At 54.4% G+C, this 26750-nt stretch overlaps 4 protein-coding genes across 4 annotated transcripts in view; 3 read left to right on the top strand and 1 right to left on the bottom strand.

Annotated features, from left to right (window-relative positions):
• The window catches only part of LOC307178192 (uncharacterized protein), a 212164-nt gene that overhangs the window by 111553 nt on the left and 73861 nt on the right, over positions 1-26750 (bottom strand).
• On the top strand, positions 609-9616 carry LOC307178196 (acetylcholine receptor subunit beta-like; the record flags this gene model as incomplete). The annotated part of the gene is given in 13 exon segments (XM_079906044.1): positions 609-663; positions 749-888; positions 1474-1518; positions 2059-2168; positions 2273-2381; positions 2747-2894; positions 3369-3578; positions 6475-6570; positions 6573-6683; positions 6686-6697; positions 7191-7371; positions 7726-7873; positions 8178-9616. Coding segments are annotated over 13 exon segments (1506 nt in total). The 3' UTR covers positions 8319-9616.
• LOC307178195 (uncharacterized protein SPEM2-like) lies at positions 9598-11366 on the top strand (the record flags this gene model as incomplete). Its single annotated transcript, XM_079906043.1, is given in 4 exon segments — positions 9598-9609; positions 9611-9763; positions 9926-10004; positions 10114-11366. Coding segments are annotated over 4 exon segments (1497 nt in total).
• On the top strand, positions 17097-19472 carry LOC307178194 (transmembrane protein 102-like). Its single transcript, XM_079906042.1, has 2 exons — positions 17097-17855; positions 17957-19472. Exons 1-2 carry the CDS (start codon positions 17642-17644, stop codon positions 19273-19275), a joined length of 1533 nt encoding a protein of 510 aa, XP_079762168.1. The 5' UTR covers positions 17097-17641; the 3' UTR covers positions 19276-19472.

The following is a 26750-nucleotide window of genomic DNA, read 5'->3' on the forward strand; positions in this document are numbered from 1 at the left end:
AGAAGGGCAGCTAGGATGGGAAAGTGGCCAGAACCATGGCATGACTGGACCTGTGCCTGGGTTGGGGGGACATGAACACTTAGCTACCTTAGCAGGAATTCCTTCCAGGCCCCCTTTAAAGCTGAGGTCTTTAGGGTAGTGGGTCTAGAATAAAAAAGACAAATGGGATATAGTTTTGACGCCCCTCAAATGAGGAGACACCAATTCAGCAATAAGTCCCACCCTTCCCCCCTACAGGTCAGGCCAAGGACGGTGAGGGCCTCTTGGTCTCTAGACCTCATACACCCCTCCAGCTTCTAACTGAATAAAACTTGCTTTACCTCAGCTGGGTGTTAGGTACCCAAAAAGGCTCTGCTCCCAGGGGACCAGTCTCCACTCCATGCTTTTTCAATTAAAGACGATTTATACAATTGAAGTGTTGTCTGCCATCTGTGGGTAGCAGGCTTTGGCAGCCGCTCGGGGAGGGGTCAAGTCCCAGGGGCGGGGCGGGTAGGCTGGCGGCTGCCCCCCAATAACAGGTGCACATTCCTGGGCGCCTCGTCACTTCCCCTGCGCTGGCTGTCCTGGCGGCTCACCCAAGCGGACTCACTGAGCGACGCGGGCGGGCTATGATCCCAGGGGCACTGCTGCTGCTGGGGGCGTTGGGGGCGCCGTTCGCCCCGGGTAAGTCTGAGCGTCAAAGGGGCAGTAACAGGGCCAGAGGTCGTGGCCGGGCACCACGGCTTCACTCAGTTCTCTCCTCCTCCAGGCGCCCGCGGCTCAGAGGCGGAGGGCCGACTCCACGAGAAACTTTGCTCGGGCTATGATAGCTCGGTGAGGCCGTCGTGGGAGGTGGGAGACTGCGTCGGGGTCAGCATTGGTCTCAGCCTAGCGCAATTAATCAGCCTGGTGAGGGCACACGCGGGGAGTTGAGGTCTGGCCCACTAGCCGGCTGTGGGGCGTGGCTTTAGGCAGGGCGGGACCCAGGGACCACTGTGGGCGGGGTCCGGGGCGAGGCCAGGCTGGGTGACTGACGGGCCGTTAGTAGAGAGTGGGTCGAAATCGGACCAATGGACAAGCTGTGGGCGTGGCTGCTGGACGGGCCAGGATGGGGCCGGGCAGGATGATGAACGGGCCTGTGGGCAGATCTCAAAGTGGAGCTGGGGCCGATGGACAGGCCGGAGAGCGGACCTTGGGGCGGGGTCATAGGCTGGGGCGGACCTTGGTGCCGGACAGGGTCAATAAACAACAGCGGGCAGAGATTCACTCCGGCCGGGGCCGGGACTGGTAAATGAACTGGCTGGCTGTACGGCCAGCAGGAAGTTTACGAGATAGAGGCGGAGCTTAAGCCAACGCAGTTTATAGGAGGTGGGCTTTGAACCCAAGAGGGTGCGACTCAGAAAAAGAGGGGAGTTTCCAGGGAGAGTTTACCCACCGAGCCCCTCATTTCTCTACACTGACATCATATCTACCCTTTAAACTTTTCCCTTCTAGTACGAGAAGGATGAGGAGATGAGCACAAAGGTCTGCTTAGACCTGGTACGGAGAGCCCCGCACGGTGGGAAAGGGCGGGCATGCCGCTGCCTTTACAATTTCCTCGAATGTTCCGCCTGGTAAGATTTGTTTTTTTCTTTTTTGCATCACGACCTCAGAAAACACATTTATAACTGAAACAGAAGCTTCAGGAAACAATACCTATCTTTACTATGGGAGCTGCATTCCATGCATTTTTCATTCTAAATTATTTTTAACACTGGTTTGGGGCCACTCATTTGATTCCGGACCTATGAAAAGGGTCGTTAACTACAGTTTGAAAACCACTGTTTTAGAGGCTAGCGTGCAACTCCCTCTTTTTTACAGAAAGAAGAAATTGGGGCCCGATGAGAGAGAAGGGGAAATCAGTTAATAGGGTCCCAAAGAGTGCAGGTGGAGTCTTAAACAGGGCCCCGGCCTCCAGAACCACAGACCATGCCTGCGCGGCTCTCCTCCCTTGCATTCCCTGCCCGGGCTTCCTTCGCACATCCCAAGACTCCTTCCAACCTCCAGCCGGAGACGGCCCCTCAGCCTCTGCTTCCCTAGGAGTGGACTGACTACAGGCTGAGCTGGGACCCTGAGGAGCAAGAGGGCATCGATTCACTCCGCATCACTGCCGAATCCGTGTGGCTACCAGACGTGGTGCTCCTAAACAAGTAAGGATGTTCCCAGAGTCTGGGAGGTGGGGCAGGGCCTCTGGAGGGGCGCGGCCTCCGGAGGGAGGGACCTGAACCCAGATGAGAAGATTCTTTCCCGGCAGCAACGACGGAAATTTTGATGTTGCTCTGGACATCAGAGTCATGGTGTCCTCCGACGGCTCCGTGCGCTGGCAGCCCCCGGGCATCTATCGCAGCAGCTGCAGCATCCAGGTGTCCGGGCCCCACCTGGGAAGCTCAAGGCGCTCCTAGAAACCCTCACTCAGATATCCCTCCTCCATAATCCCCATGACCCTCACGACTCTCTTACCCTTCTGATTTTCCATTGAGTTTCATCTTCTCTGTCCACTTTCATTGACTTCCAGTCTTCCTCAGTGACCGCCGCCCTCCATTGTCCATGACCTCCCCGCATAACCTTCTTATTCCTCTGTGACTCCACTTCTCTGTGATCTTCCCCTGGTGGTCCCTATCTCCCTAGTGCCCCATATCCTCTGACCCCTGTCTGCCCTGTGACCTCCCCAGCTCCCCCAGCCCTGACCAGCTCTCTGGCAGCTCTAGTGACTCTCCACTCCATCCAGGTCACCTACTTCCCCTTTGACTGGCAGAACTGCACCATGGTGTTCAGTTCCTATAGCTATGACAGCTCAGAAGTCAGTCTGCAGACCGGCTTGGGTCCCGATGGGCAGGAGCGGCAGGAAGTGCACATTCATGAAGGCACCTTTATTGGTGAGTGGGCTTGGCTCCCATGTCCATGGGCTTTACGATTTCCAGTTTCTGACAGGCTGATAAATATATTCCCTCAGTGAGTCACTGTGGGTTCAGCAAGATAGGTATAACTGTCTATATTTTGTGGTTATGGAAGTTGAGACTTGCTCAAATTTATTAGAGATGGGCTGTCCAGCCCAGGGACCATAGCTAGCCCCTTATTACATCAGTGCCCACTGCTCTAGGATGTGGCAGAGAAAGACATATCTGGGAATTCCCTGGCGGTCCAGTGGTTAGGACTCCAAACTTTCACTGCTGAGGGCCCAGGTTCAATCCCGCGTTGGGGAACTAAGATCCCACAAGCAGAGCGGTGGCGCAGTGAGGCAAAAAAAAAAAGAAAAAAAGAAAAGAAAAGAAAAGAAAGCCATATCTGGCACCAACAAAGACAGGTTCCACATCTGTGTCACCTTCTCTTCTCCCCCCACTCTCCCCAAGAGAATGGTCAATGGGAGATTATTCACAAGCCTTCTCGGCTAATCCAGCCTCCAGTGGATCATAGGGGAGGGGGGGAAAGGCGGCGTGAAGAAGTCACCTTGTACCTCATCATTTGCCGGAAGCCTCTCTTTTACCTGGTCACCGTCATTGCCCCATGCATCCTCATCACTCTTCTGGCCATCTTCGTCTTCTACCTGCCACCAGATGCAGGTAAGAGGGGAAGGGGCCCAGCACTCCTTCTTACCAATAGCTCAGGTTCTTGCTCTTCACCCATAATACAGGGAAGGTTTTCCTGCCAACTCAAGCCTTCATGAACTGTGCTTCAGCAATCTCACCCAGGTTTTCCTTTCAGGAAGAGCCTTTGCCTCTGCATCCAGATTTCCCCTCCAACCTCAAGCTCTACCTCCCCTCCGCTGCTCACTTCTCTGCACCCAGTAACTTCTGAACTCTTCCCTTCAGAATCCTAGGATCTCATCCTTGGAACTGCCACTCCTCTGACCAACAAACTCCCAGGCTCAGCTAACGCTTCCTTTCCCTTTCCCCACTCCTGGCATCCTCCCTCCCCCACTTGTCAAATGCCGCCTACTAGTCCCTTAACCTCCTATGTCCCTTGGAAATAATAGCCAACATTTCTCTGGGAGACAGCACAATATGCTAACAGAGTAACCTTGGGCAAATTCCTTAATCTCTTAGTGTCCTGATCTGGAAATAGGACAGTCTTTGTCCCTCCCACATAGGACTATTTTGAGGATTAACTGAGTTAATAGAACTATGCCTGGTACTCTGTAAGCTTTGTGTACGTGTAGGTATAGTCTTTTCTAATTTGGAGCACTTGCTATAAGATAATACAAATAATGTGTTACATATATTAACTCAGTTCTAATCTTCACAACTCTGTGAGGTAAGTACTGAATTGTCTGCCCGTTTCACAGAGGCTAAGTGAGTTTAAGTCATTCACCTGACATTACACAGAGAGAGGCAGTATTGCTGTTCCAACCCTGCTTAGTACTAGTCTGATCCAGAGACTGATATCCTAAACTCTCATATTCAAAGATGCTTTACTGGGAGTTCTCTGGTAGCCTAGTGGTTAGGATTCTGGGCTTTCACTGCTGTGGCCTGAAAAACAAAACAAAACAAACAAAAAACACACGCTTTCCTTCTCTCTGTAATCAAGCCCTCTCTCAGTCTAGGGAAGGAGAGTGATGCATCTCTAGAACACACTTCCACATGTAACTTCTCCTTCTTCCTGGAGCAAGGCAAATCTTGGAACCCAATATTACAGGACTAAAGTAGAACAGACCATAATAGTTACTTATTTCAATAGCTTCCATGAAGTTTTCAGCACCTGTTGTATGCCACAGTAATAACCAGTCACCTGGCATATTCTTATATACTTGGTTTCATTTTTAGATCCTTCGATTTGCTATATAGTTCCTGCTACAGGGGTTGGTCCACTCACTCATTTAACAATATTTGTTGAACATCTGTAATGTGCAAGGCGCTGGGAATACATCAGTGAATAAAACAGACAAAAATCCCTGCTCTCATGGAGTTTATATTCTAGTGGGGAGACAGTCAGCAAACATAATAAACCCATTGAATAGTGTATTATTATTTTTTTAATTAATTAATTTAGGCTGCGTTGGGTCTTCGTTGCTGCACGGGAGCTTTCTCTAGTTGTGGTGAACAGGGGCTACTTTCGTTGCAGTGCACGGGTTACTCACTGCGGTGGGTCCTCTTGTTGTGGAACACAGAATCTAGGCGCACGGGCTTCAGTAGTTGTGGCACGTGGGCTCAGTAGTTGTGGCTGGCGGGCTCTAGAGCACAGGCGCAGTAGTTGTGGCGCACGGGCTCAGTTGCTCCGCGGTATGTGGGATCTTCCCTGACCAGGGCTCGAACCCGCGTCCCCTGCATTGGCAGGTGGATTCCTAACCACTGTGCCACCAGGGAATTCCTAGATAGTATATTAGGAGAGGTCAATTCCTAAGAAGGAAAAATGGGAAAAGGGTTTGGGGAGGATGCGAATGGGGGTATGCGTTGCAATTTATTTATTTATTTAAACAATTTTATTGAAATATAGTTGATTTACAATGTTGTGTTTCATTTCTGCTGTACAGCAAAGTGACTCATTTATAGATATATATATTTTTTTTTCATATTCTTTTCCGCTATGGTTCATCACAGGGGTTGCAATTTAAAAATAGGATGGTCAGTGAATGCCTCACTAAAAAGGGAATGTTTGATCAATAGTTGAACAAAGACTTGAAGGAAGTGAGAGAATGACCCTGGTAGATATCTGGGGGAAGAAATTAGCAGGAGGAGTTAACAGTGAGTGCAAAAAGCTCTGAGGTGGGCGTGTGCCTTGCATATTCAAGAAATAGCCAATGAAGTAATAACTGAATGAAGTAAGCAAGAGAGAAAACAGTATGAGATGTAGTCAGAGAACTAATGGGAAGGCCTTGTAGACTTCAGTATGGACTTTTATGCTAAAGGCGATGGGAAGCCACTGGAGTGGTATGATCTGGTTTACATTTTAACGGGGTCAATCTGGCTGCTCTCTTGAGAACAGTCAGCAGGGGGGCAAAGGATGAAGCAAAGAGGAGGCCTTTATAATAACTCAGATCTGAGGTAATGGTGGCTTGTGCCAGGATGGTAGTGGTAGATGTGATAAGTCATCAGTTTCAGGATATATTTTGAAGGTAGAGCCAACAGGGTTTGGTATGGATTGGAAAAGGGATGAGAGAGAGGAGAGCTGAGAATGACTCAAAGGGATTTGGCCTGAGCCACAGGAAAGATCGAGTTGTCATTTGTGAACTGAGGAAGACTATGGCGGGAGTCGGTGGTGAGGGAATTAAGTTTTGGACATGTGAAGTTCGAGATGTCTAGTGGACACCCAAATTGAGAGGTTAAGTAGGCAGGTGGATACAAGTGTGGAATTTAGGGGAATCAGTCCAGGTTGGAGGTATAAATGTAGGAGTTAGTTACATGCAGTTGACCCTTTCAAAAGCCTGTCCTTGAGTGGGCTGGAAACACGGTCACTGATTATGCCGGGGAGATTGCTTTCTGGCAAAGCCTAATCCTTCCGCCTTCCGCTCTGTCCCCCAAGGAGAGAAGATGGGGCTCTCGACCTTTGCCCTGCTGACCCTTCCTGTGTTCCTGCTGCTGCCGGCAGACAAAGTGCCTGAGACCTCCCCGTCTGTCCCATGATTATCAAATACCTCATGTTTACCATGGTCCTCGTCACCTTGTCAGTCATCCTTAGCGTCGTAGACCTCAACCTGCACCATCGCTCACCCCACACCCACCAAATGCCCCTTTAGGTCCGTCAGGTAAGAAGATCTCCTCTCCAACCTGTGTTAACTCTCAATCCTAGTATTTGGCTTTTTGTCCAGGTATCGCTCCTCCCTCCCACCAACTTCAACCTTCCCTTTCACAGACCTGAGGGAGAACTACAACTCCTGGTAGAGTGTCAAAGTGCCAAGGTCTTTGGGTGTTGAAATGTTGCCCAATTAATTTTATCGTTCCATCATTGACGCTGCGTAGATCCCAGACTATCTTCATCAATACTGCCCATCGTGGGTCCCAAGGAAGCATTCTAAGGGTTAGGTACTATCAGGGTGGAAGCCCTCATAACTTTTCTTTCCAGTCAGGATGCCTCCTAACCCACTTAAGAACTCTTGGGCTGTGTAGTTGCATTTCATCTGTGGGACGCATGCACGCATGCACAGGAATGGGCACATGCCGTGGGGGTGGTTGGCGGCTTCCCTTCTGGTCTGAGAGCATAAGAGCCCCCTCCAATACGCCTCTTCTTCTACTCAGCAGATCTTATCCACAAACTCCCTCCGTATCTGGGTCTGAAGAGACCCAAACCTGAGAGAGACCAGAAACCGGAGCCACCTCCTATACCTCTCAGGGATTCTCCAGGAAGTGGCTGGGGTCGGGGAACAGATGAATATTTCATCCGCAAGCCACCAAATGATTTTCTCTTCCCCAAACCCAACAGGTAGTATCTACTCCCCATCGCCCATGTAGAAGGGAGAGGGAGAACTACAGTTCCCAGGAGACTGTGCGGAGGCAGGCGTCCTAAGCTCCCGGAGGTTGTCGTGGTTGAGCATCATGGGACTTGTAGTATCCCTTCTGTTGCCCACTTTGCGGGGAGGTGGGAAGTAAAGCGTAAGGGAATAGGAGGAATTGCGGAAGGCTAGAGAGGTCGCCGCTGTCGGAGAGAACCTGAAGTGCTCTCTCGCGTTTTGAAACCTGGATGGGCGTTGGAGGAGGGAGTTGGGGCGGGGCCTAGAGCAGCCGCGCAGGCCGTCTTTGTGCCCCGGTCGTGGCCAAACAGACTCGCCTCTTCCAGGTTCCAGCCTGAACTGTCTGCCCCGGCCCTGCGGCGATTTACCGATGGTCCACACCGGGCTGTGGGCCTGCCTCCCGAGCTACGGGAGGTCGTTTCCTCAATCAGCTACATCGCTCAACAGCTGCAGGAACAGGAGGACCACGACGCGGTGAATCCAAAGAGGGTGGGCCAAGGCAAGGCCTGGGTGGCCTTGGCTCCACCCACAAACTTAGGCTCCGCCCCCATCACTCGATTTTATTTCTGATTGGAAGTTTGCCTCACTTGGTCCCGCCTCCTGGTTTCCGACTTGTTCTTTACTCACCTCGGTCGCCCGCAGTTTCGCTCTCTGCTATTCTGCGGGCCCGCCCTTGTCTCAAAGCCGTGGTAAGAGCACCTGGGTGCGGTACAGGGCCTTGGGGCCGCCTTCCCTGGGGGTCTGGAGCTCAGGAACAGTTTCCTCTTCCTACCCCCAGCTGAAGGAGGACTGGCAGTTTGTGGTCATGGTGGTGGACTGCCTCTTCCTGTGGACCTTCATCATCTTCACGAGCGTCGGGACCCTCGTCATCTTTCAGGACGCCACGTACCACTTGGCCCCTCCCGACCCCTTTGCTTGAGGAGGAGAGGGCCGAGACCGAGGTCCTCGGCCAGTTGAATTGAGAGTTTGGTAGGACTCTCAAGTCCTATCCCTTTCTGCATCTTAACTCCTTCACTAGGAGTCCAATCCTCTCATCATTTCGTTTCTAGGGAGGAAGCCCAAGTGGGACTGGGCAGATGGGGGCCTTGGGCCCACCTGAAATGCACTATCCGCTTATTTACTCTTTGGCTTCTTGAAGAAGCTCCATTGGATATTCACATCTAGGTTGGCAATGAATGGAACAAAGAACAAGAACTAGATTGTAAGCCTTCCGAGGGCAGGAATTATGTCTGTTCACTGTAATATCCCCAGCATCTAGCACAGATCCTAACCTATACAGCTGGTACCTCTGGTTGAATGAACAGGGAAATTTTTTTTCTGTAAGGAAATACACTAAGTAACAGTGTTTATGTTTGCATGTTGGGACCAGTGGTCGTTTTTTCTTTGTTTTTACCTTCCTGTAGTTTATTGTATTTTGTAATATCTTTAGGATAAAAAAAAGGTTATTTCTGAAAGGATGCATTTGTGATGAGGATAAAAAAGCACACTGTAAAAACCTCAAGTTCCAGCTTTGGTGCTCAAACTTTGGACAAGCTACTAAACTGCCCTGTGCCTCAGTTTCCCCATCTGTAAAATGAAGCTAATAATAGTATCTGCTCCCTAGTCTGAGGATCATATGAGAAGATGAGAACAGAAGCATTATACAGTATACATCAGAGGTTACAAACTGGTGTGTTTTGTTTGGCCCATGTTGTTGGCCAGCAGAATTTAAAATTTGAATTGGTTTGCTACTTTTGAAATGTGGATATTTCACAGAGAAATTTGGATTTCTGGCTTCTCTTGAAACTTTTTAAGAACTACAGGCTAGTTCGAAGAATCCCAACAGGCTACATAAGCTGCCATAATGTCTCGAACAATGAAATGGAGGAAATCCTTTATGCATGATTCAGTCCCTATGAAGACGGTCTCTCATCTGTAGCAACCATGCTTGCAAATCAAGTTAAGCAAGGCCCCATGGAGACAGAAGGACAGACTGAACTCTGGGGACTAGGCTCCATGTAGTGGGAGCCGAGGGCAGAGATGGCCACATAAAGGGCCAGCTGAGTGGATGAAAGATTGGCCACCTCGGCATTGTGACTCCCTGCAACGTGTCTCATTATGACCATGCTCCCTCACCTGTTGGTGGGTGTCCGCAGGTCCTGGCATGAGTGCACTGTGGGTCAGGGCCGGTGGTGGTGGGGGGGCGGCCCGTGGCCCAGATGGCTCTAGGACCCCCCCCCCCCCACCATGGAAAACCGGCTCTGGTATGACAACCTGGGGTGCTGCCATCAATACCAAGAAAGAACCCAGAATGTGGAGGACTTCCTACTCCTGCTGTTGGGCCTTGTCGTTCTTGTCAGCATTGGGATCAGCATGGCAACTATGGTCAGAGATGGTTGGGGACCACCAGTAGGGGTGAAGAGGGCTGAGGGTGGGAACCAGCTGCAGCCTGCACCTCCATCTGCAGGAATGGTCTTGGCTGGGAGGGGGGGGTGAGGGTACAGAGCCTGGCCTTCATTTTCACCCACCCCACCCCACCAACCCCAGGTATGGCATGGGCTCCAGAATGCCTTAAACAAGACCATCTATTGGATTAACCAGAAAACTAAGTACGGAAGACAGGTAAGTGGCACCCCCCCGCCACTCCCTGGGCCCTAGAAACCCAGGCCCCCAGATTCCCAACCCTGAACTCTTCTGACAGTTGCCCTGCCCTCACGGACTCTCGCTTCCCCCAGATGAAATCTCACAGGCTTGTGAAAGGTCCGCCAAACATCCTCCTGCCAAGGCCCATGAAGCCCACATCCACTGCACCCTGGACCCTGTGGAAATGAAGATGGCCCGGCCCGCTTGCTACTCCCTGTCCTCCTACCATCATCTCTGCAACCATAGACGCAGCTGCAGCCGCCGCCCCGGCAGCCACCAGCGGAGGCCGAAGAACCGCAGACAATTCCCCTACAGCCGCTCAGGCTTCCGTAGGCTGCATCGCAGCCACGGGATGTCACAGCTGCGGCCGATGCCCTCCTTTGATTGCGAGGACCCGGACTCCTACCTGGAGGAGGAGGAGGATCTTTCCTTCCCACAACCCAAGTACCCGTGGGGGTGCTGGGGAGGGCTCTACCAGCAGATGGGCCTGCCCTCCAACGTGGGCCTCTGGGGCCGCCAGGGTGGGATCCTGGCCAGCCTGCCACCACCCTGTCTCTACCTGTCGCCCGAGCTGCGCTGCATGGCCAAGCGTGTGGAGGCCAAGTCCGAGCTAAGGCTGCAGTCCTTTGGGTTCCCCTGCTCACCAACCCGCATCTGGGGCAACGTGGAGGCTGACCGGTGGACCTCGTCTCCACCACCTCCCCGACGATTGCCCCCTAACCCCTCGTGGGTCCCTGGGGGGCACAGCACTTACCCCTCAAGGGGCCAGCTACCGTATGACTCCTGGGATCAGCAGCGGCGTGGTCTGGAGGGCTCTGGGCCTCCATCCGCTCTGGTGCCTCGGGGCTGCCGGCCCGAAGCCTGGCAGCGCAACTCTCCACCGGCCAGTGGACGGAGCCTCCCCAGCTGTGCTCACAGCCAGCCCAACCGCAGGCCACACCTCTCCACGGGACACTTGAACTACTCCCGGGATCCCCACAAGGTGCGGCGCCGGGCGGCCGAATGGGCTGATATGCTGCCCGTGCGGCGCCCTCTGGCCGCCTCCGCCTCCCTCACGGTGCTGGCCGAGGCCTCGTACCAGCGGGCCCCGGCTCCCAGCTCAGCGCTGCTCCTCCGCCCCTCCCAGCCCCTGCCCGAAGTCCAGGCTACCGAGCACCCTCCACCCCCACCCACCTTCATGCCACTCAGCTGGAACCCGGGGGGCAATGCCAACTACCAGATGTATGACAGCCTGGAGCTGAAGTGGCAAGTGCAAGAGAGCCAAACGCGGGCCAACTCGCTGCTACCTTCCAAATCGGCCTCAAGGCCCTCTCTGCATGGGAGACAGACTGGGAAAATGAACTGACCAGCAGCAAATGGGGCCGGGGTGGGGCCGTCAGGGCATGGAGAGAGGAATAAAGAGTGCTAGAGTCCAGGAAACATTGGTGGTCTGTGGCTTGGAAGCACCACTTCTTCTGCCAGCCTGGGTCCCTGCCCTTGGCTTCCTGCAATAAGAAGCCAGTGTCCCCTTCTTGGCCTGAGGGTCCCCTTGGTTTAGTGGCCACAGTCCTGACAGCAGGCCCCTCCTGGTCCTATACCATGCACTAAGTACATCTGCAGCTGCAGACTCCAAACCCCTGGTCTCTGGGCACCTCCTCTGTGTCTCAGCTGTCCCCGTCCCCAAAGAGCCTCATACAAGAAGCTGCTTCCAAACTGGGAGGTTCCACATCTGGGCAGGTCCAGCTCCAGGCCCAGTGAAGGGCATGAAAAAGGCTGAGGCTCTGGACTCCAGCCAGGCCTTCAGGAGGCCTCTGAGGCCGAGGTCTTCCTAGTCTCAGGAGGGGCCAAGAGATGGAATGTGTCATTCGAACAAGTGAGTGAGCGGGCGGTGAGCGAATGAATGACCGCTCGGGAGGTGTGCCGGCCTACGGGCCCTGTTTGACTGTCCAGGCTCAGCTTACCTGACCCTGGTTACCAGGCAATGCCACCCTGGGCCCTCCTTTTCGTCCCCCTCCCTCACTGTGATGTCACCACCTGCCCCATTATGACCCAGTCTGACACCCAGTTAAAAGTGGAGGGCAGGGGGCCCAGGCAGTCCTGGGACCAATGGCCATGGGTGAGCGAACCTACTGTGGAGCTGAGCCGTTCCCTGGCCCCATCCCCAGGAAATGCCAGGAGCAAGGAGACGCAATAATCCTGCTCCTGGTCAGCTTGATCTTCGTCAACGTGGGGATCAACATGGTGGTTATGGTCAGGGCAGGAAATGTGCAGCGGGGTTGGGGGAGTCCTGGGGTCTTGAAGGGGCTGAGGTGGGAGGGCTGCTGGGGTGTGGCCGGACAAGGGTTGGATTTCAGGGCTCACCCTGCTCCCGGCCTCCCCCCTCCCCTTCTTCCCTCAGCTCTGGAGGCATCTGAAGAGATTCTTGCGGGCACTTTTCAGACGTTTTTTCACCAAAGGTGAGTGGGCGCTGGCGTGGGTTCAGGGGATGTGGGCCTGTCCCCTTTCTTCTATCCCTGCCTTGATTCTCAGCCCCTCAGGAACCCAGGCCCTGACCCATCTCGCCTTTCCCCACAGACAAGCAAGCAAGCTGTGTAGGCAGCCGTCACACGCGCATGCGCTGCTCCATGGATCCCAAGAACCTGTGCTCAAGAGTTTCTCCCTGCTTCCGCCATGGCCCAAGCTTCCTGCTCGGGCACCCAAACCACCCTGACTCCTGGATACGAGACAGAAAAGATGAGAAGGCTTCTAAGTACTGCTGGATGCCGCCTCAGTGTGGACGGGCTGGGGCTTCCACGGAGGTTCCACGGGGACTGTGGAAGGAGCGGGTAGTGAGAGCTGGGGAGGCCCCTCCGGTCACAGTCTTAAAGTCCCAAGCCAACTTTTACTCCAGGTAAGAGACATCTTCCAAGCTCCGCAGGATGAGCAAGGTGGACGTGGTTCCACTCCACCTGCCCCAAGAGAGCAAGACTAAGACCCCAGACTCTGACCCAGCCCAGTCCCCAGCCTGGGCCCAGACCCGCCCCCCAGTTCAGCCCCCTGCGCATGCTCCTGCCAAGGCCCAGACCTTCTCCTCAGCCCACCCCACTGAGCACACCCACCCCCCAGTCTGAGACCTGCTCCCGAGGCCACGCCCATGAGCACACTTCCGCCTGGGCCCAGGCCTTCTCCCTAGTGCACCCCACTGGGAACACTCCTGCCAAAGCCCAGACCTTCTCCTCCACCCATCCCACTGAGCACGCCCCACCTCAGGCCGAGACTTGCTCCACATTCCACCTCCCTGAGCACACCACCCACCAGGCCCAGGCCCCCTCCACAACCCTCACCCCTGAGCACAGCCCTGCCCAGCTCCATGGCCCTGAGCATACCACAGCCCCATACCACAACCCAGGCCCAAGCCCAGGCCCCCTCACATGCCTCAGCCCAGTCCCTGGGCCACACTTCTCTCTGCACCCTGACCCATGCTCATCTGACCTATACCCATGCATACACTCTGGTCCCTCCCCCAAATTCTGCCCCAGTCCCTCCCCCAAATTCGGCCCCTGCTACTACTCCTGCCCTAGCCCCTACACCAGCCCCTGTCCCAACTTCTGACACAACCTCTGTCTCAGCGCTGGGCATGGCCCTGACGAACACTCCAGTCCCTTCCACCACCCCTATCCCCATCCTAGATTCTATTCCCTCTACCTTGTCTGCCTTCAGCCAAGGCCTCTCCTCCGGCCGTGTGGTCTATGATGCCCGTAGGGTAAAGCAGAACTTATTCCATGTGTGTGCCCCTCAGAACTCTGGGTATTCCAGAAAGGATTTTGGTACCCTCTCCAGGCCCCAAGAGGGGCATGGTCTGGTGAGCTCTGGTACAGCTGAACAAACACTCAAGCAATGTAGTGGGGACAGTGCTAAGCCCTCCACAGGATCCATTCTGGGTTACCTGGAGTTGGGGAATATGGAATGGAAGATCTCAAATGATTCCAAAGACAAATTTGTACAGTCCAAGACCTTCCCTTACTGCAGCTTCCTTCCTTGCAGGTCTCAGAAGAGAAACACGGACCCCCAGACTCCAGTCTACCTCAAATTCCTGTACTCCAAGGATGCTGTACCTTCTCAACCTTGCTTCCATTCTCCAAACAGTGCCCAGAGCTCACCATGCACCATGCCTCCACCATACACTCTTTATCTACCGCTTGTTTCTCCCAGATCCTGGGTCCTTCATCAACACAGCAACCACCAGAAGCCCTCCACCTTAATACAAACCCCCACCTTTCCCCCAACCTCCAAGTCTTCTCAGTCTGTCCTCTCTTCCCAGGGCCCCATCCCTCTCCAGTTATCCACTACTTCCCAAACCCCAAGCCAGGCCCAACCCCGTGAACTTCCTGAGAGTCAAGGCCTCAACCAAGCCTCTGTCCTCCAAAGGACCCCAGGCCCTTCCAAAGTCTGCAGAGTTTCCTGAAACCCAGGCCTAACCACAAACCCAGACCTCCCCAAGAACCCAGGCCTTGCTCAAGACCAAGGCCTCCACAAGCTTCCAGGCTTTACCCAAGATGCTGGAATTGACAGGGGCTCAGAACATACCCATGACCCTAGCTTACACAAGTACTGTGGAATTCATCGAGATCCTGACCCCAGAAGAGTCCAGCCCTTACTCAATACTCTGGCTCATCCAAGAGATCAGGTCTCCATAACAACTCATGCCTTATCCCAAACCCTGGCCTCCATAAGAACCCTCTAGGAACTGACTCTGTCCAAGTTTTGGGCCCACATCAGACCCGACAGTCATTTATATCTGAGGCAGTTCCTCGAAAGGAGGATGCAGGGCAGCACATACCATGGACTTCTGTCCCACCCAGTCAGAACTGCCGCTCTCCCAAGGCTCAGGTGGCCTACAATGACCTGCAAGCCTTCTCAGAGGTACCTGTACTGATTGAGCTGCAATCATCCACCCGGCGAGCAGGCAGCCAAGACTGGGTGTACCACCCAATGGATACAGTTCCTCCAGCCTGCCAGAACTATCGCCAGATGTCTACGCCTCCCAAAACCAGCTGGAAGCCCTACTGTCCTGGGTCAGGCACCCGGCTCGGGCACGTGGTCTTTGACGCCACCAGAGACAGTTCAGAACAGGCAGGGACAAGTGCGAAGCTCTGTCTCCCAGGCGCCTTCACCGAGAGACATCCAACAACTCACCAGAGACCATCAAGGAGTGGGGATATCAGTGTGTGATGAGCAACTTAGAAAAAGAGGGACAGATATGCACGAGGAATAAAGAGACAAGAGAAGTGATCTGTGGTTATTGAGGACATCCACCCCAGCCCCATCCCACAGGGCTTGATGAGGACCTAAACTATCCCTGCTTTCCCTCCATCGCTTTCTAGCTGAATCCGTTATCGCCAAGGCCCTAGAGCTGCATTGTCAATTACAGTAGCCACTAGCCAAATGCCTATTAGAATGTAAATTAGTTAAAATTAAGGAAAATTAATTCTGTTAAAAATTAAGTTATAAAGTATAAATTCTCTTCCTCAGGGAACGGAATTTCCCTGGCATCCAATTCTGTTCCCTGGCGGTCCAGGTGTTGGGACTTGGCGCTTTCACTGCTGTGGCTGGGGTTCAATCCCTGGTCAGGGAACTCAGACCCCACAAGCTTCATGGTTTGGCCAAAAAAAAAAAAATTCTGTTCCTCAGTGGCACGACCTTCTAAGGGCTCAGTAGGCACACGGAGCTAGTGGCTACTGCACTGGACGGCACAGATTTAGAACATTTGCATTATCATGGAAAATGCTATTAGAGAGCAGTGCTTTAGAGTTTAGAGCGATTTTGCTTTCCCTGTCACCCACCCCCAGCATCTTAAAGCTCCCCCAGAGCCCAGAGAACTTAGCTCTTTTTAGGGTGGCTCAGAAGCCATCCTCTGGGGAGGAGGTAAGATGTGGGGATGGACAGCCAATGCCTGATTTCCCCAGACTGTGAGAAAGAGCCCAGGCTTCAGTTTTCCTCATCTGGTCTCTTGGGTCACGACCAGATGTATGGAAACTTGCCTCCCCAGTTCTGGGCTGTGTTTGGGGCTCTTGGTTACTGAGGGAGAAGACCTCTCTTTGTCAGTGACTAGGAAACCTTGTGTTTTAGGCTCTGGATTCCGAGGGTCCCCTCCTTCATAGGCCTCTAAATTTTTCGAGGTGTCTCCACTTAATTTTCTTGCCCATGGACTTAGGCCTAGTTCACTGTGGAGACAGACCCCTGGGAAAAAGGCATGTAAGAATTTCTGGTCCAGTGTGCATTGGTCTAATCTGTGAGCGAGTCTCTGGTGTCCTATCTTTCTGTCCTATTATTCTGGCTCCTAGTTTCATCCTGGACTTAAGCTGTGTCCATGATAGCACTGGTTGCTGAAAGCCATTTCCTTCCCCTGATAATTTTTCATGGCCCTGCCCTAGCCCAGCTGGAGTTTCCTCTGGACTTGATTTTCAGTCCTGATAACTCTTCTGTATACACAGATAAGCTGCGAGATTCCAAAGTGTTTTCCCTGCCACCACTTGTGTGTCTGAGGTGGGCAACACTAACATGTCCCTTCCCTGAGTCAGATGTCCATCCCTGGGTCACTACATGCACATTATCGGTGTGTTCTTGACTAACGTTACCATCACCGATTCCAAGGAGATACGTCCCAGCTGGATAGCCCATTTCCAACACCTCTCTGGCTCAGCTCTGACCTTGGACAAGTCATGTGCAACCTTTCTAGGCTTGCAGGCCCATCTCTATAATGAAGTTATAATTGCATGCAAGAACCCTTCTAGATTTAAATGACCAGGGCTCCTCTACTCCCAAGTGAGATGTAGAGTCCCCTATTTCTCCGCATGCGTTAGTGTATGGCCCTCATCATGGTTTGCAATTCAGATTCATCCCATTAGGCCTCTGTTCTGACCGCAAGGGGTGTTTGTGCGGTTCACCTGGCCTTGCAAAGACACGGAATAGCTTACCTCCACAGAAACTACAACTTCCATCAGGCACTACTTCAACGGAACAGGAAAGGATGTGGGGGCGTGGCCCCAATGCCCTGGTAGCTTTGAAGACAAACTACAACTCCCTGGATAGCCGCGAGATCTCTGCAGAACGAAAGGAGTGACTGAACTCTGACTGGAAGCCGGGCTGGTCCGGAACCACCCCGACAGTCTCCAGAAAGGGGCGTGGTTATAATTTCAGGGCGTGGCCTTACAGGCAGCAGGAAGAAGTTACCTGTTGAATCTTCCTATCCATTCTCTTCCCAGCCTTTGTAGCTAACCCTAAGAGGGAAAACGCAAACCACTAGCCTCTTCTGAAAAAGAGGTAAGGGGAACGTAGACAAGGGGCAGAAAAGGAGGCTACTGCATTCCTTAGGAGGGGCCAAACAGCTACTTTCTACCTGCTGAGTCAGGTGAACCGTTCCACGGGGGCAGGGACCAGCATATGAGAAAAGGGCAAGGATGGAGGAGGTATCTATTTGTTCTCTTTCAAGACTAAATTTAGGGCCCTTCGTCTGCAGACCCATTGGCGGACTGAGTCTTGGGAACCCTCTTGGCCTCTGCAAGAGGAAAGAACTGGGGTCAGTTTTCCGCAGCAAAAGGTACGGCCCGTCTGGGCTTCCTCCCGTCTGTGTATTTCCTAGCCCCCAAACGACAGAGCCATATGGCTTCCGCGGTCTGGGGGAGTGCTCCCTGGTGGGGCCCACCGCCCCCAGCCCCAGCCCGGCTGCTCACGTACATCAACTTCTGCTCTGGGGTGCAGCTGCAAGAACTAACCCAGCTGATCCAGGAGCTGGGTGTGCAGGCGAGCTGGAGTGAAGGTCCCAAGCCAGGACCAGATCTCTTCCAGGCCAAGGACTTTGTTTTCTCTTTGCTTGGTAAGTAACCCTCCCAGCCTTCGGGAACTTGCAGCTCTCAGCTCCGCCTCACCCCGCCCCGGCTCTGGATCACGACATTACGATCCCTTCTCTTTCCTTAGGTCTCGTTCACCGCCGGGACCCTCGCTTTCCTCCTCAGGCAGAGCTCCTGCTGCTTCGTTGCGGGATTCGCGAGGGCTCCCTGGATCTGGGGCCTGTGCCTCTAGGTCCCTACGCTCGGGGACCTCACTACGACGCCGGCTTCACACTCCTGGTGCCCGTGCTTTCGCTAGATGACACTGGGCAGGAGCTGCAACCGGACGTGGGATCCTGTTACACATGGCTCTTCCTCCCAGAGCAGGTACACGGAACCTCGGTCCGGGAGGCAGGGCAGGATTGCCTAGGATCCCCAGTCCCAGGAGGAGGTGATTCGATCCACCCAGCTCGAAACAAAGAAACTCCCAAGGATCCGCAAATCTCCGTGGACCAGCTACACGTCACTGAGCCTGAGACACACGAGTCTTTGGAAAACTCACCTAGTAATGTTTCAGTGCCAGAGTTGCCTCCACAAGACGTAACCGATGTTGACTTTCCCTCACCACTGAAAAAAACGAATGGTGACGTCACCAAAGCAACCGACGTTAGCCCAGTGCCACAGCCGTTGGAGGCTCCGGAGGCATGGCCCATTGTGCCCCGCCCAGGTGGTGCCTGGTTCTCTGTTTCGCTGGCTGCGGTCGTTGAGTCCCCGTTTCCGGTTCCGGGTGCCCCGCGCTTGGTCCACGCAGCCCGCCACGCGGGGGTCACCACCATCCTCCTGGCTACACCCGGGTCCCCGCGCCGCCTCCTGATTTTCGACTTGATCCCCGTGGTGTCCGTGGCCGGATGTCCCCAGAGGGCTCGGAGGCACTCGTGGGCCGGCCCGCTGGCCTCAGAGTCGTCTTCCTTCTACCTGGTGCCCGGCGGCGGCGGCGGCGTCACAGAGCAGACGGACGCCTCCGGCTGGCAGCTCTGCTTCGCCCGCCAAGAGCTGGCGCTCAAGATGCGCATACCCATTCCCTTGCTGCAAGCGCACGCGACGGCCCAGGCGCTACCGCGCCCTCTGGTGGCCAGGACGAGGGTCGCGGCGCCCTACCTCCTGTGGACGTTGCTCTACTGGGCGTGTGAGCGGCTGCCCGCGCCCTGTCTGGCGCGAGCCGAGAATGCGGGCGCCTGCTGCCTCGGGCTGCTGGATGAGCTGGGCCGGGTGCTCAAGGCCGGGACTCTGCCCCACTATTTTCTGAGTGGCCAAAAGCTCCGTGCGGGAGACGGCGCCGCTTCGCTGCTCGGGGCGTTGGCCCTGCTTCGCAGGGACCCTGCCTGCGCCCTGCACCCCTCTGTGGAAGAGGCCAAGGCTGCAGGCAAGGGGGGTGGCTTAGCCGGCGTGGGAGGCGGAGCCCATTAAAGACGCTGTTCCTACTAACCTGGAATGTGCTTCTGTTGGCCAGCGGGATGTGGAGGGGACTGCTCTCCCCTCACCTGGGAGACAGGCTGAGCGCTTTGGGCCTGAAGAGCCCGTTCTAGAAGGCCTCCTCGCCGCTTCCTCCGCTTCCTCCCACCCTCCTCCCGCCCCATCCCTGGCACAGGTCGTTCCATTCTGGCCTCTCCACTTTCCAAATCTGTGGCCAGCACCCCTCCCACTCCGGTGCAGTCTCTGGCATCCATCTCCCGCCTGTTCTTATGGTCTTTTCTCTTAGGAGTCAATAGGGATGGGGGTAATATATTTGCTGAAAAAACGTGTAAAGGAGAAAGGTATGGACACCAGGGACTGACCAATTTGTCTCACACAAAAGCAGAGACATTAAGGAGGCCGGATTTCACCCCAGGCTAGACCTCACCACCACCGCTATCTCTTCAGTTATTCCCGCCACCTTCCTCATCCAGTTCTGTCCTCCATCCCGGGCAGTAGGGTCCCTTTCTCCGTTCTCGGGGCATCTGCCATTCCATCTATCTAAGCCCAACCTCTCCCCACATCCAGAGTTCCATTCAGTGGAGTCGCCTCCTTGTCCCTCCTGCTCTGAACCCCGAGACATGCGAGACATGCGGCCTTGCCTCGGCTCCGCCTGTCTCTAAGACCGTTGCCACTCCCTGCCTCCAAGGATCCCCGGGGTTCCGCCTGCCCAGCTTCACCTCCCGCTCTTTCCCGGGGTCTCCGCCCCCTGCCCCGCCCCCGGACCGGCTCTCGGAGGAGGGGAAATCCGCTGTCGCCGCCGCCGCCACCGCCTCAACTTCCCACAGCTGCTACTGGTGCCGCCGTTGCCGCCGCTCGGTTTGGTCCAGCCGCCAGGCCCAGTGCTCACTTCGCCAGACCAGGGCACTCTGCGGAAACACCCTCACTCCTTCCTGGGGTCCGGGACGCCTAGCCGGGCGTGGGGGGAAGCTCCGCTTGCTGAGTACAGGGAGAGAGGATCCTGCAAACCGAGCCAGCACCAGCCGTCACAGGATCGACAAGACAGGAGAGGTTGAGGGGCGTCGGGGAAGGAAGAGGGGGCGCTATAGGCAGTCCCGGGGAGGACAAGGAAGCCCTGTCACAGAAAGCTCTGATGCGCTCTGACTTATAGCGGGTCTGTTCACATTTGGGGACCTGTGACAACGTGGGTGCACTTCTCTCTCGGGGGTGCTGGCTGGATTGGAGGGCGTGGAATCTAAACAGCACCAGCTGTCCCCGAGGAAATTAGGGGCTGCCGGAAAAAAAAAGCCAAAAACCTGTGCTCCTTATTCCGAGGTGACACAGGGCCCTCCAGACAACCACCTGTTGTAACCACTAGGAAGGGCGGATTTGGAGGTGACTTCAAAAGGAGTGGATGGTAACAAGGTGAGGAAAGGGGTTCATCAGCTGGAATGCTGTGCCACTAGAAATGGGGGTGACTTGGTAAAAAGCGGTATCGTCCAGAGACAGGGTCTGGGAACCCCTTCTCGCTGATTGGCGACAGTCTGGATATTCCAAGGCATAGTTTTTGGGGGATTTCAGTGAAAAACAGTGGGGGATTCTTCACTTAGTGGGTGGCAAAGGAAAAGACACCAAGGTTGGGTTCTCCCTAGACACTGGCAGCACCCCAGCAGGGGTGGGGTGAGCTAATATCCCCAAAGCTAAGGACCCACACCCTTAAAATTACAAGAGTGGCTTTGGCAGGAGTGCAGGGCCCGGAAATAGGGTGGAAAGGTGCCTGGGGATATTGGAACCACATCCTGGAAAATTTGAGGGTCTTGGCTTTGGGATAGTGTTAGTGGGGGACAGGGACACTGGAGATCAGAGAAGGGGGAGTTTTCTGCGGGGGGCAAAGGTCGAGGGTGGGGTCAACTGACAGGTACATAGGCTGCTGGGTCTGGCGAAGCTAGCACGAGGCCCAAGGGTGGGAGCTGGTGCCTGGGGTGGGGGTCGTCTAGGGCTTATCCTCAGGTCCCGTGGGTGAGGCGGCGAGTCGGACCGGAGAGTCAACAGCATGTCCTGGTGAGCTAGCGGGCTTCTCCGGGGTGGCCCAGCGCGCTCCGGGAGCCTGCCGGTTTTGGGGTGTCTCCTCCCGGGGCGCCATGGCGGCACTGGTCAGCAGCCTGATCCGGCAGAAACGGGAGGTCCACGAGCCCGGGGACAGCCGGCCCGTGTCGGCACAGCTGCGGGTGTGTCCCCACGGCACCAAGTCCCTTTGCCAGAAGCAGCTCCTCATCCTGCTGTCCAAGATGCGACTGTGCACCCCCCCCACACACAAACATTGAGCTCCCCTTAGTGAAGGCCTACATTGACCTGTCCTATCTTCTTCTGTGGGCAGGGGTCCTGAAAAACAGGGGCAGATGTCACCAGGTCCACCGTCGTGGCAGGTCAGGCAGTTTTTGTGTGGGTCCCTGATGGGCCCAACTTCTGCCCGGCTGCCTGGCAGAAGGCTGGGGTTATTCTAGGGTCCATGAAGGTGGATCCACATAGAAGGTACCGGAAGTATCTGAGGCTGAAATTACATATTCCCTAATGATAGCAGGCTGCCCCGACCCCCAACGCTTCCTGACTCTGGGTCTCAGTCTTCTCCATAAGATGAGCAAAAATGCTTGCATTTTTATGCCACATACTTATCACAGCTTGTAATCAATCACAAGCTTAGTGTCTGTCTTCCCCTCTAGAATGGAAGTTCCACGAGGACAGGCTACGTCGGTCTTGCTCACCGTTGTGAGCAGTGGCTGTGGTATCAGAAATTTTCACCATATTGTGAAAGGGAGGGAGAGGGAAGAGAGGGAGGGAGGGAGGAGGGGAAACTGAGTGGGCAGAGGGAGATTGGATTCCTATTATCTAAGGGCTCTGGGTTACGGGGTAGGGCTAGAGAGAAGAACCGGAACACTGTGCCTAGTCTCCAGAGGAAGCTGGGAGAGTGGACTGAAATCGCTGACCCACATCACCGGAGCAGTGGGTCCTCAGCTCAGAAAAGCAAACTTGTGTCTGTCCCCTGGACTTACTCTTTACAAGCCCCGTGCCCCTTCCTTGTGGGGAGGTGGGCAGAGGTAGGAGACCTCCCTGCTTTCGTCCTCCTCCTCCTGGACCCCCACCCCCACCCCAGGCCAGTCTCAGGAGGTGGTTTCTTTCCCCCTTTCTCCCACACAGAGGCTGGCTCGCCTCTCAGTGGGATGGTGAATAAGCCCTTGGGTGACGCTAATTGCCATCAGACATTAGGGGCCTAATGAGAATCATCTTCCTTGACGACTCCAGCACCTTCCATCCCCAGGGCCACCAACAGCCCGGCCAGCCCTCCCCACACTGCACCTCCGAGCTCCAGACAGACGTGGGCTATGGGGAGGGACGAGAGCCGCTCTCCGCAGGCCCCCGTGCCAAGCTGAGGCGGCAACAGCCAGCAGCCCGGGAGGAGGGAGGCTTCCGGGAAGGCTCCAAGCCCATTTTCCAAAAAGAAAATGTCACTTTTCTAGATGAAAAGGAAACTCACAGTGTCGAGAGTTCTAGGACTGAGACAGGCAGATGAGGGACAGAGACGAAGCGCCCCAGCTGGCCTTGCTCTGACCTACCTCTTCCCACACTCTGTCTGGTTGAGTGAAGAGATATGGGGGGGGGGCGGTGACCCTGAAGATCCACACACACACCCCCGGCATACGAGCTATGTCCATAGGATTGAAGACCCTCTTCCTCCAGAGTAGAGTGGGATTGAGAGCCGGTCCTTGGGGGTTGGGGCGTGATACCCAACGATGCTATAAAATCATTTCTATTGATCCAATGCCTGGCTGACAGTGGACGGTTGACTCGTCTGGTCTGATCTGGGTTGCGCTCGAATGGAACGGGCCTGACGGTGGGAAAGAACGCCACCCCCCCACCCCTGCCCCTCGGCAGGTGCCTGGGTGAGTGTGCAAGAGGACAGTTCCCCACCCCCATCCCCATGTCCCTTTAAAGGCTGGCAAAACAACTTGTAGGAAGGCATGTCCCCTCCTCTTCGTGTCCCTCCACCCCCAGCAGCAGACAGGTTTTGCAGGAGCTGCGTCCCGGACCCATCCCCAAACGGAGCTGAGCCGGCGAGCTCTGGCGCGGCCCGAGAGGGGCTGGGCGCGACAGCTCGGCTGATTCCCACCCAGGGCTCCGAAGAGCCCCATGCAGACTCTGGCGGTGGGGATAGGGTACCCTCTATGCGCGCCTCTGTCCGAGAGGCCGTAAAAACACCTCTGGCGCCCGGCGAGGAGACAGCGTCCTTTGAAAAGGGACAACAGTGGCTGCGGTGACGTCTTCCCGGGGGGGAAATGTGGCCGCCGCAGCCGGCCGGCCCCACTGGGGCCCCAGCGCTAGCCTGCTCTGGGGAGGAAAAATAAAACATCAAACAGGGGTTAACGGAATCGTGAGGTCGGCCCTTGCCCAAGTCTCATTAAGGAGACGCGCGCGCTCCCAGGCTGGGAATGCGGAATGGACACGTGGACAGGGGAGGAGAAGCTGGGGCGCGAGGCAGGGGTTGGGGGGCGTCTCCGTGGCGCGCGAGTCGTGGGCCGCGCGCTCCGGGGCCACGTGACCACGGGGAATCGGGGAGGGGAGGGGAAGGGAGCGAGCGCGCCAGGCTCCGCGCCCGCTACTGCCGGGGTGGGCGCTGAATCCCGGACGAGGAAGGAGGGCGGGCGAGCGCGAGTGTGTGTGTTTCTCTCGAGTCATTTACTGCGGAGCAGCCGGCGTGATCGCCGAGGAGGCGGAGGTGGCGGCGGCGGCGGCTTCGTGCAACTGTGGCTCCCCCCACCTCCTCTTCCTTTTTGCTCCTTGATTCTTGTTCTCCCCTCACACTCATCCATGGGGAAGCGGCTCCGCCGCTGGCACCTCCTGTCCACTCGGCCCCGTAGGCACCAGCTACCGCCTCCCTGGCCGCAGGCTGCGCGGGCGCCCGGTGCCCCGGCCCCTCGTGTGGCGCCGGGGTCTCGGCGCCCGCAGCCCAGTAGGCGGGGTGCTCCGCTCACCCAAACTGACTCCGAGAGAGAGAGAGAGAGAGAGAGAGAGAGAGAGAGAGAGAGAGAGAGAGAGAGAGAGAGAGCGAGCGAGAGAGCGAGAGAGAGAGCAGATGCCCGGCTGCACCGAGACATCGGGCATCCGGGGGCAGGGCGGGGGCGGCGGGGAGGAGGAGACATCGGAGACTCTGAACCCCGGAAAAGTTCAAGGTTTGTGCAGGTTCCCCCGGGGAAGGCGGAGCAGCGTGGCCCTCTGCTGAGACAGAGCCACACAGCATGTGGGACCTTAGTTCCCCGACCAGACATCGAACCCGCAGCCCCTGCAGTGAAAGCACAGAGTCTTAACCACTGGACTGCCAGGGAAGTTCCTCAGAATACAGAATTCTTATCTACTGCTTATGTGTGGTTATTCAAGCAGGGCCGTCGCTATTAACAAACATATTCCTGGGACTTCCCTGCTGGCGTACTGAAAAACAATCCGCCTGCCAACGCAGGGGACACAGGTTCAATCCCTGGTCCAGGAAGATCCCACATGCTGAGGAGCCACTACTGAGCCCGTGCTCTACAGCCTGCAAGCCACAACTACTGAGTCTGCATGCCGCAGACTGAAGCCCGTGCGCCTAGAGCCCATGCTCCACAACAAAGAGAAGCCACCGCAAGGAGAAACCTGTGCATTACAACGAAGAGTAGCCCCCCGCTCACCACAACTAGAGAAAGCCCACACACAGCAACGAAGACCCAACGCAGCCAAAATAAAAAAATAAATAAAAATTTAAAAATAAACATATCCTAAAAGAGAGTCCCAGAAGCCAGTAGTTGAGTTCTGGTTATAGAAAGACAAAAGATACTGTCGAGCAGAATCTTGATTATCCAGACAAAAAGGATAAAGAGGGTTCTTACTAAGGCCAACCTAGTGAAAAAGGAACATCTAGTATATAAGATACCCTATTTCTCAGATGAGATTAAAAGAAACATTTATAGTCCTGATGTGACATGAAAAATATATCAAATTTGAAGCAGCAATCAGAAAAAAACAATTTTTCCTTTGGTGGTAAAATATTTTCATCTTTCATAACCAAGATCTTTCATAACCATTACCTACATACTGCTAATGGAATATTTCAGATTCTGTCCTGTCTACGGGGGTTATTTTCAGCATTGGATCTATCTGTGACCTGGGAATCTCTTATAGTTCTCCTAAGATCCACCACCTCAAGGACTCAACGTCTATTCAAGCAGCATGTGGTTCCATAAAAGCAATCAGAGTGCACTGTCCTCAACGGTGGATCCCGGAAGAGCAAAGGAGGCTTTAATACTGAGGTTGTTCGGCTTGCACAACAGTCAAGAAAAGTCAGTGAATGCCAAGCTGGTTTGCTTCCTTTCATGGAAGCTGCTGAAAAGGTCTTCCGTTTGGAGGCATTTACCAGTTTTTCTGGTACAATAGCTACAGCTGTGAGCTTTCTGAGTGTGAACAGACATATGGAAGACATGCAATATTAGGGACAGGCACCATCTGCAACTGATTGTCTCACAGGCTGGGACTGCAATATAGGAGTAGCAACGGACACACTTTTCTCAGGGCCATACACTGGCAAAAAAAAAAAAAAAAAAAAACTTTTGGGGACTTCCCTGATGGTCCAGTGGTTAAGAATCCGCCTTCCAATGCAGGGGATGCGGGTTTGATCTGTGGTCAGGGAACTAAGATCCCACATGCTGTGGGGCAACTAAGCCCGCACTCTAGCGCCCGGGTGCCGCAACTAAGACCCAATGCAGCCAAAGAAAACAAACAAAAAAACCCTTTTGGCTGACAAAGATCTTAAAGATATGAATAAATGGGATTGTAAGACTGTGTCCTTTGCAGCTAGCATCCTCAGCACTTCCTGCCCTAATCATTCAAAGGTTAAATGAACACAGTTGATGAATACTGCCTTGTTTTAGAAGAGACATCTAAAGAAAAAACCAAGACATTATGGCTTTTCCCTAATTAATATCCATCCTCTTATTAAACAACACTTATGTGGGGTATAAAGGGGATACAAAGATAGATAATAAAAACCATATACACTAAAGGACCAATTCTTTATCCATAGGTTAACCTCTAACCATAAAGTAGTATAGAAGGAAAGAAGAATTTTTATGAAGGGGCCATCAGGCTTTCAGGTAAAGACAGTAGACTTAAAATCACATTTAAATTTTCTTTCTCTTGGAAGAAATTCTGCCATAATTAAAGGGAAAAAATTTAAAGGTATAAATTCATAGAGATGGGGAAGAGAAAATACAACTGCAACAAAATCTCAGTAACTGTGAAACAAATGGTGTTAGCAAAAATACCACAGAATTCTCAAAGGCTTAGGACTGGTAGTGCCTCTGGAACTGTATGGAGGGGAAATGGGGGGAGGGGATGTTAAAAGAAAGAGGATCAAGAAACTGTTACAGCCCTAGATCCCCCCACCATTCTAAGCTACCTCAGCCCCT

This window comes from Stenella coeruleoalba (genome assembly GCF_951394435.1).
Source record: "Stenella coeruleoalba genome assembly, chromosome: 19".
NCBI classification, from domain to species: domain Eukaryota; kingdom Metazoa; phylum Chordata; class Mammalia; order Artiodactyla; family Delphinidae; genus Stenella; species Stenella coeruleoalba.

Bases quoted from the DNA above. Each gene is read 5' to 3' on its own strand.
- LOC307178194 (XM_079906042.1), top strand. From the start codon at position 17,642: ATGGCTTCCGCGGTCTGGGGGAGTGCTCCCTGGTGGGGCCCACCGCCC. The intron at 17,856-17,956 runs GTAAGTAACCCT...CTCTTTCCTTAG, and splicing joins CTTTGTTTTCTCTTTGCTTG to GTCTCGTTCACCGCCGGGAC.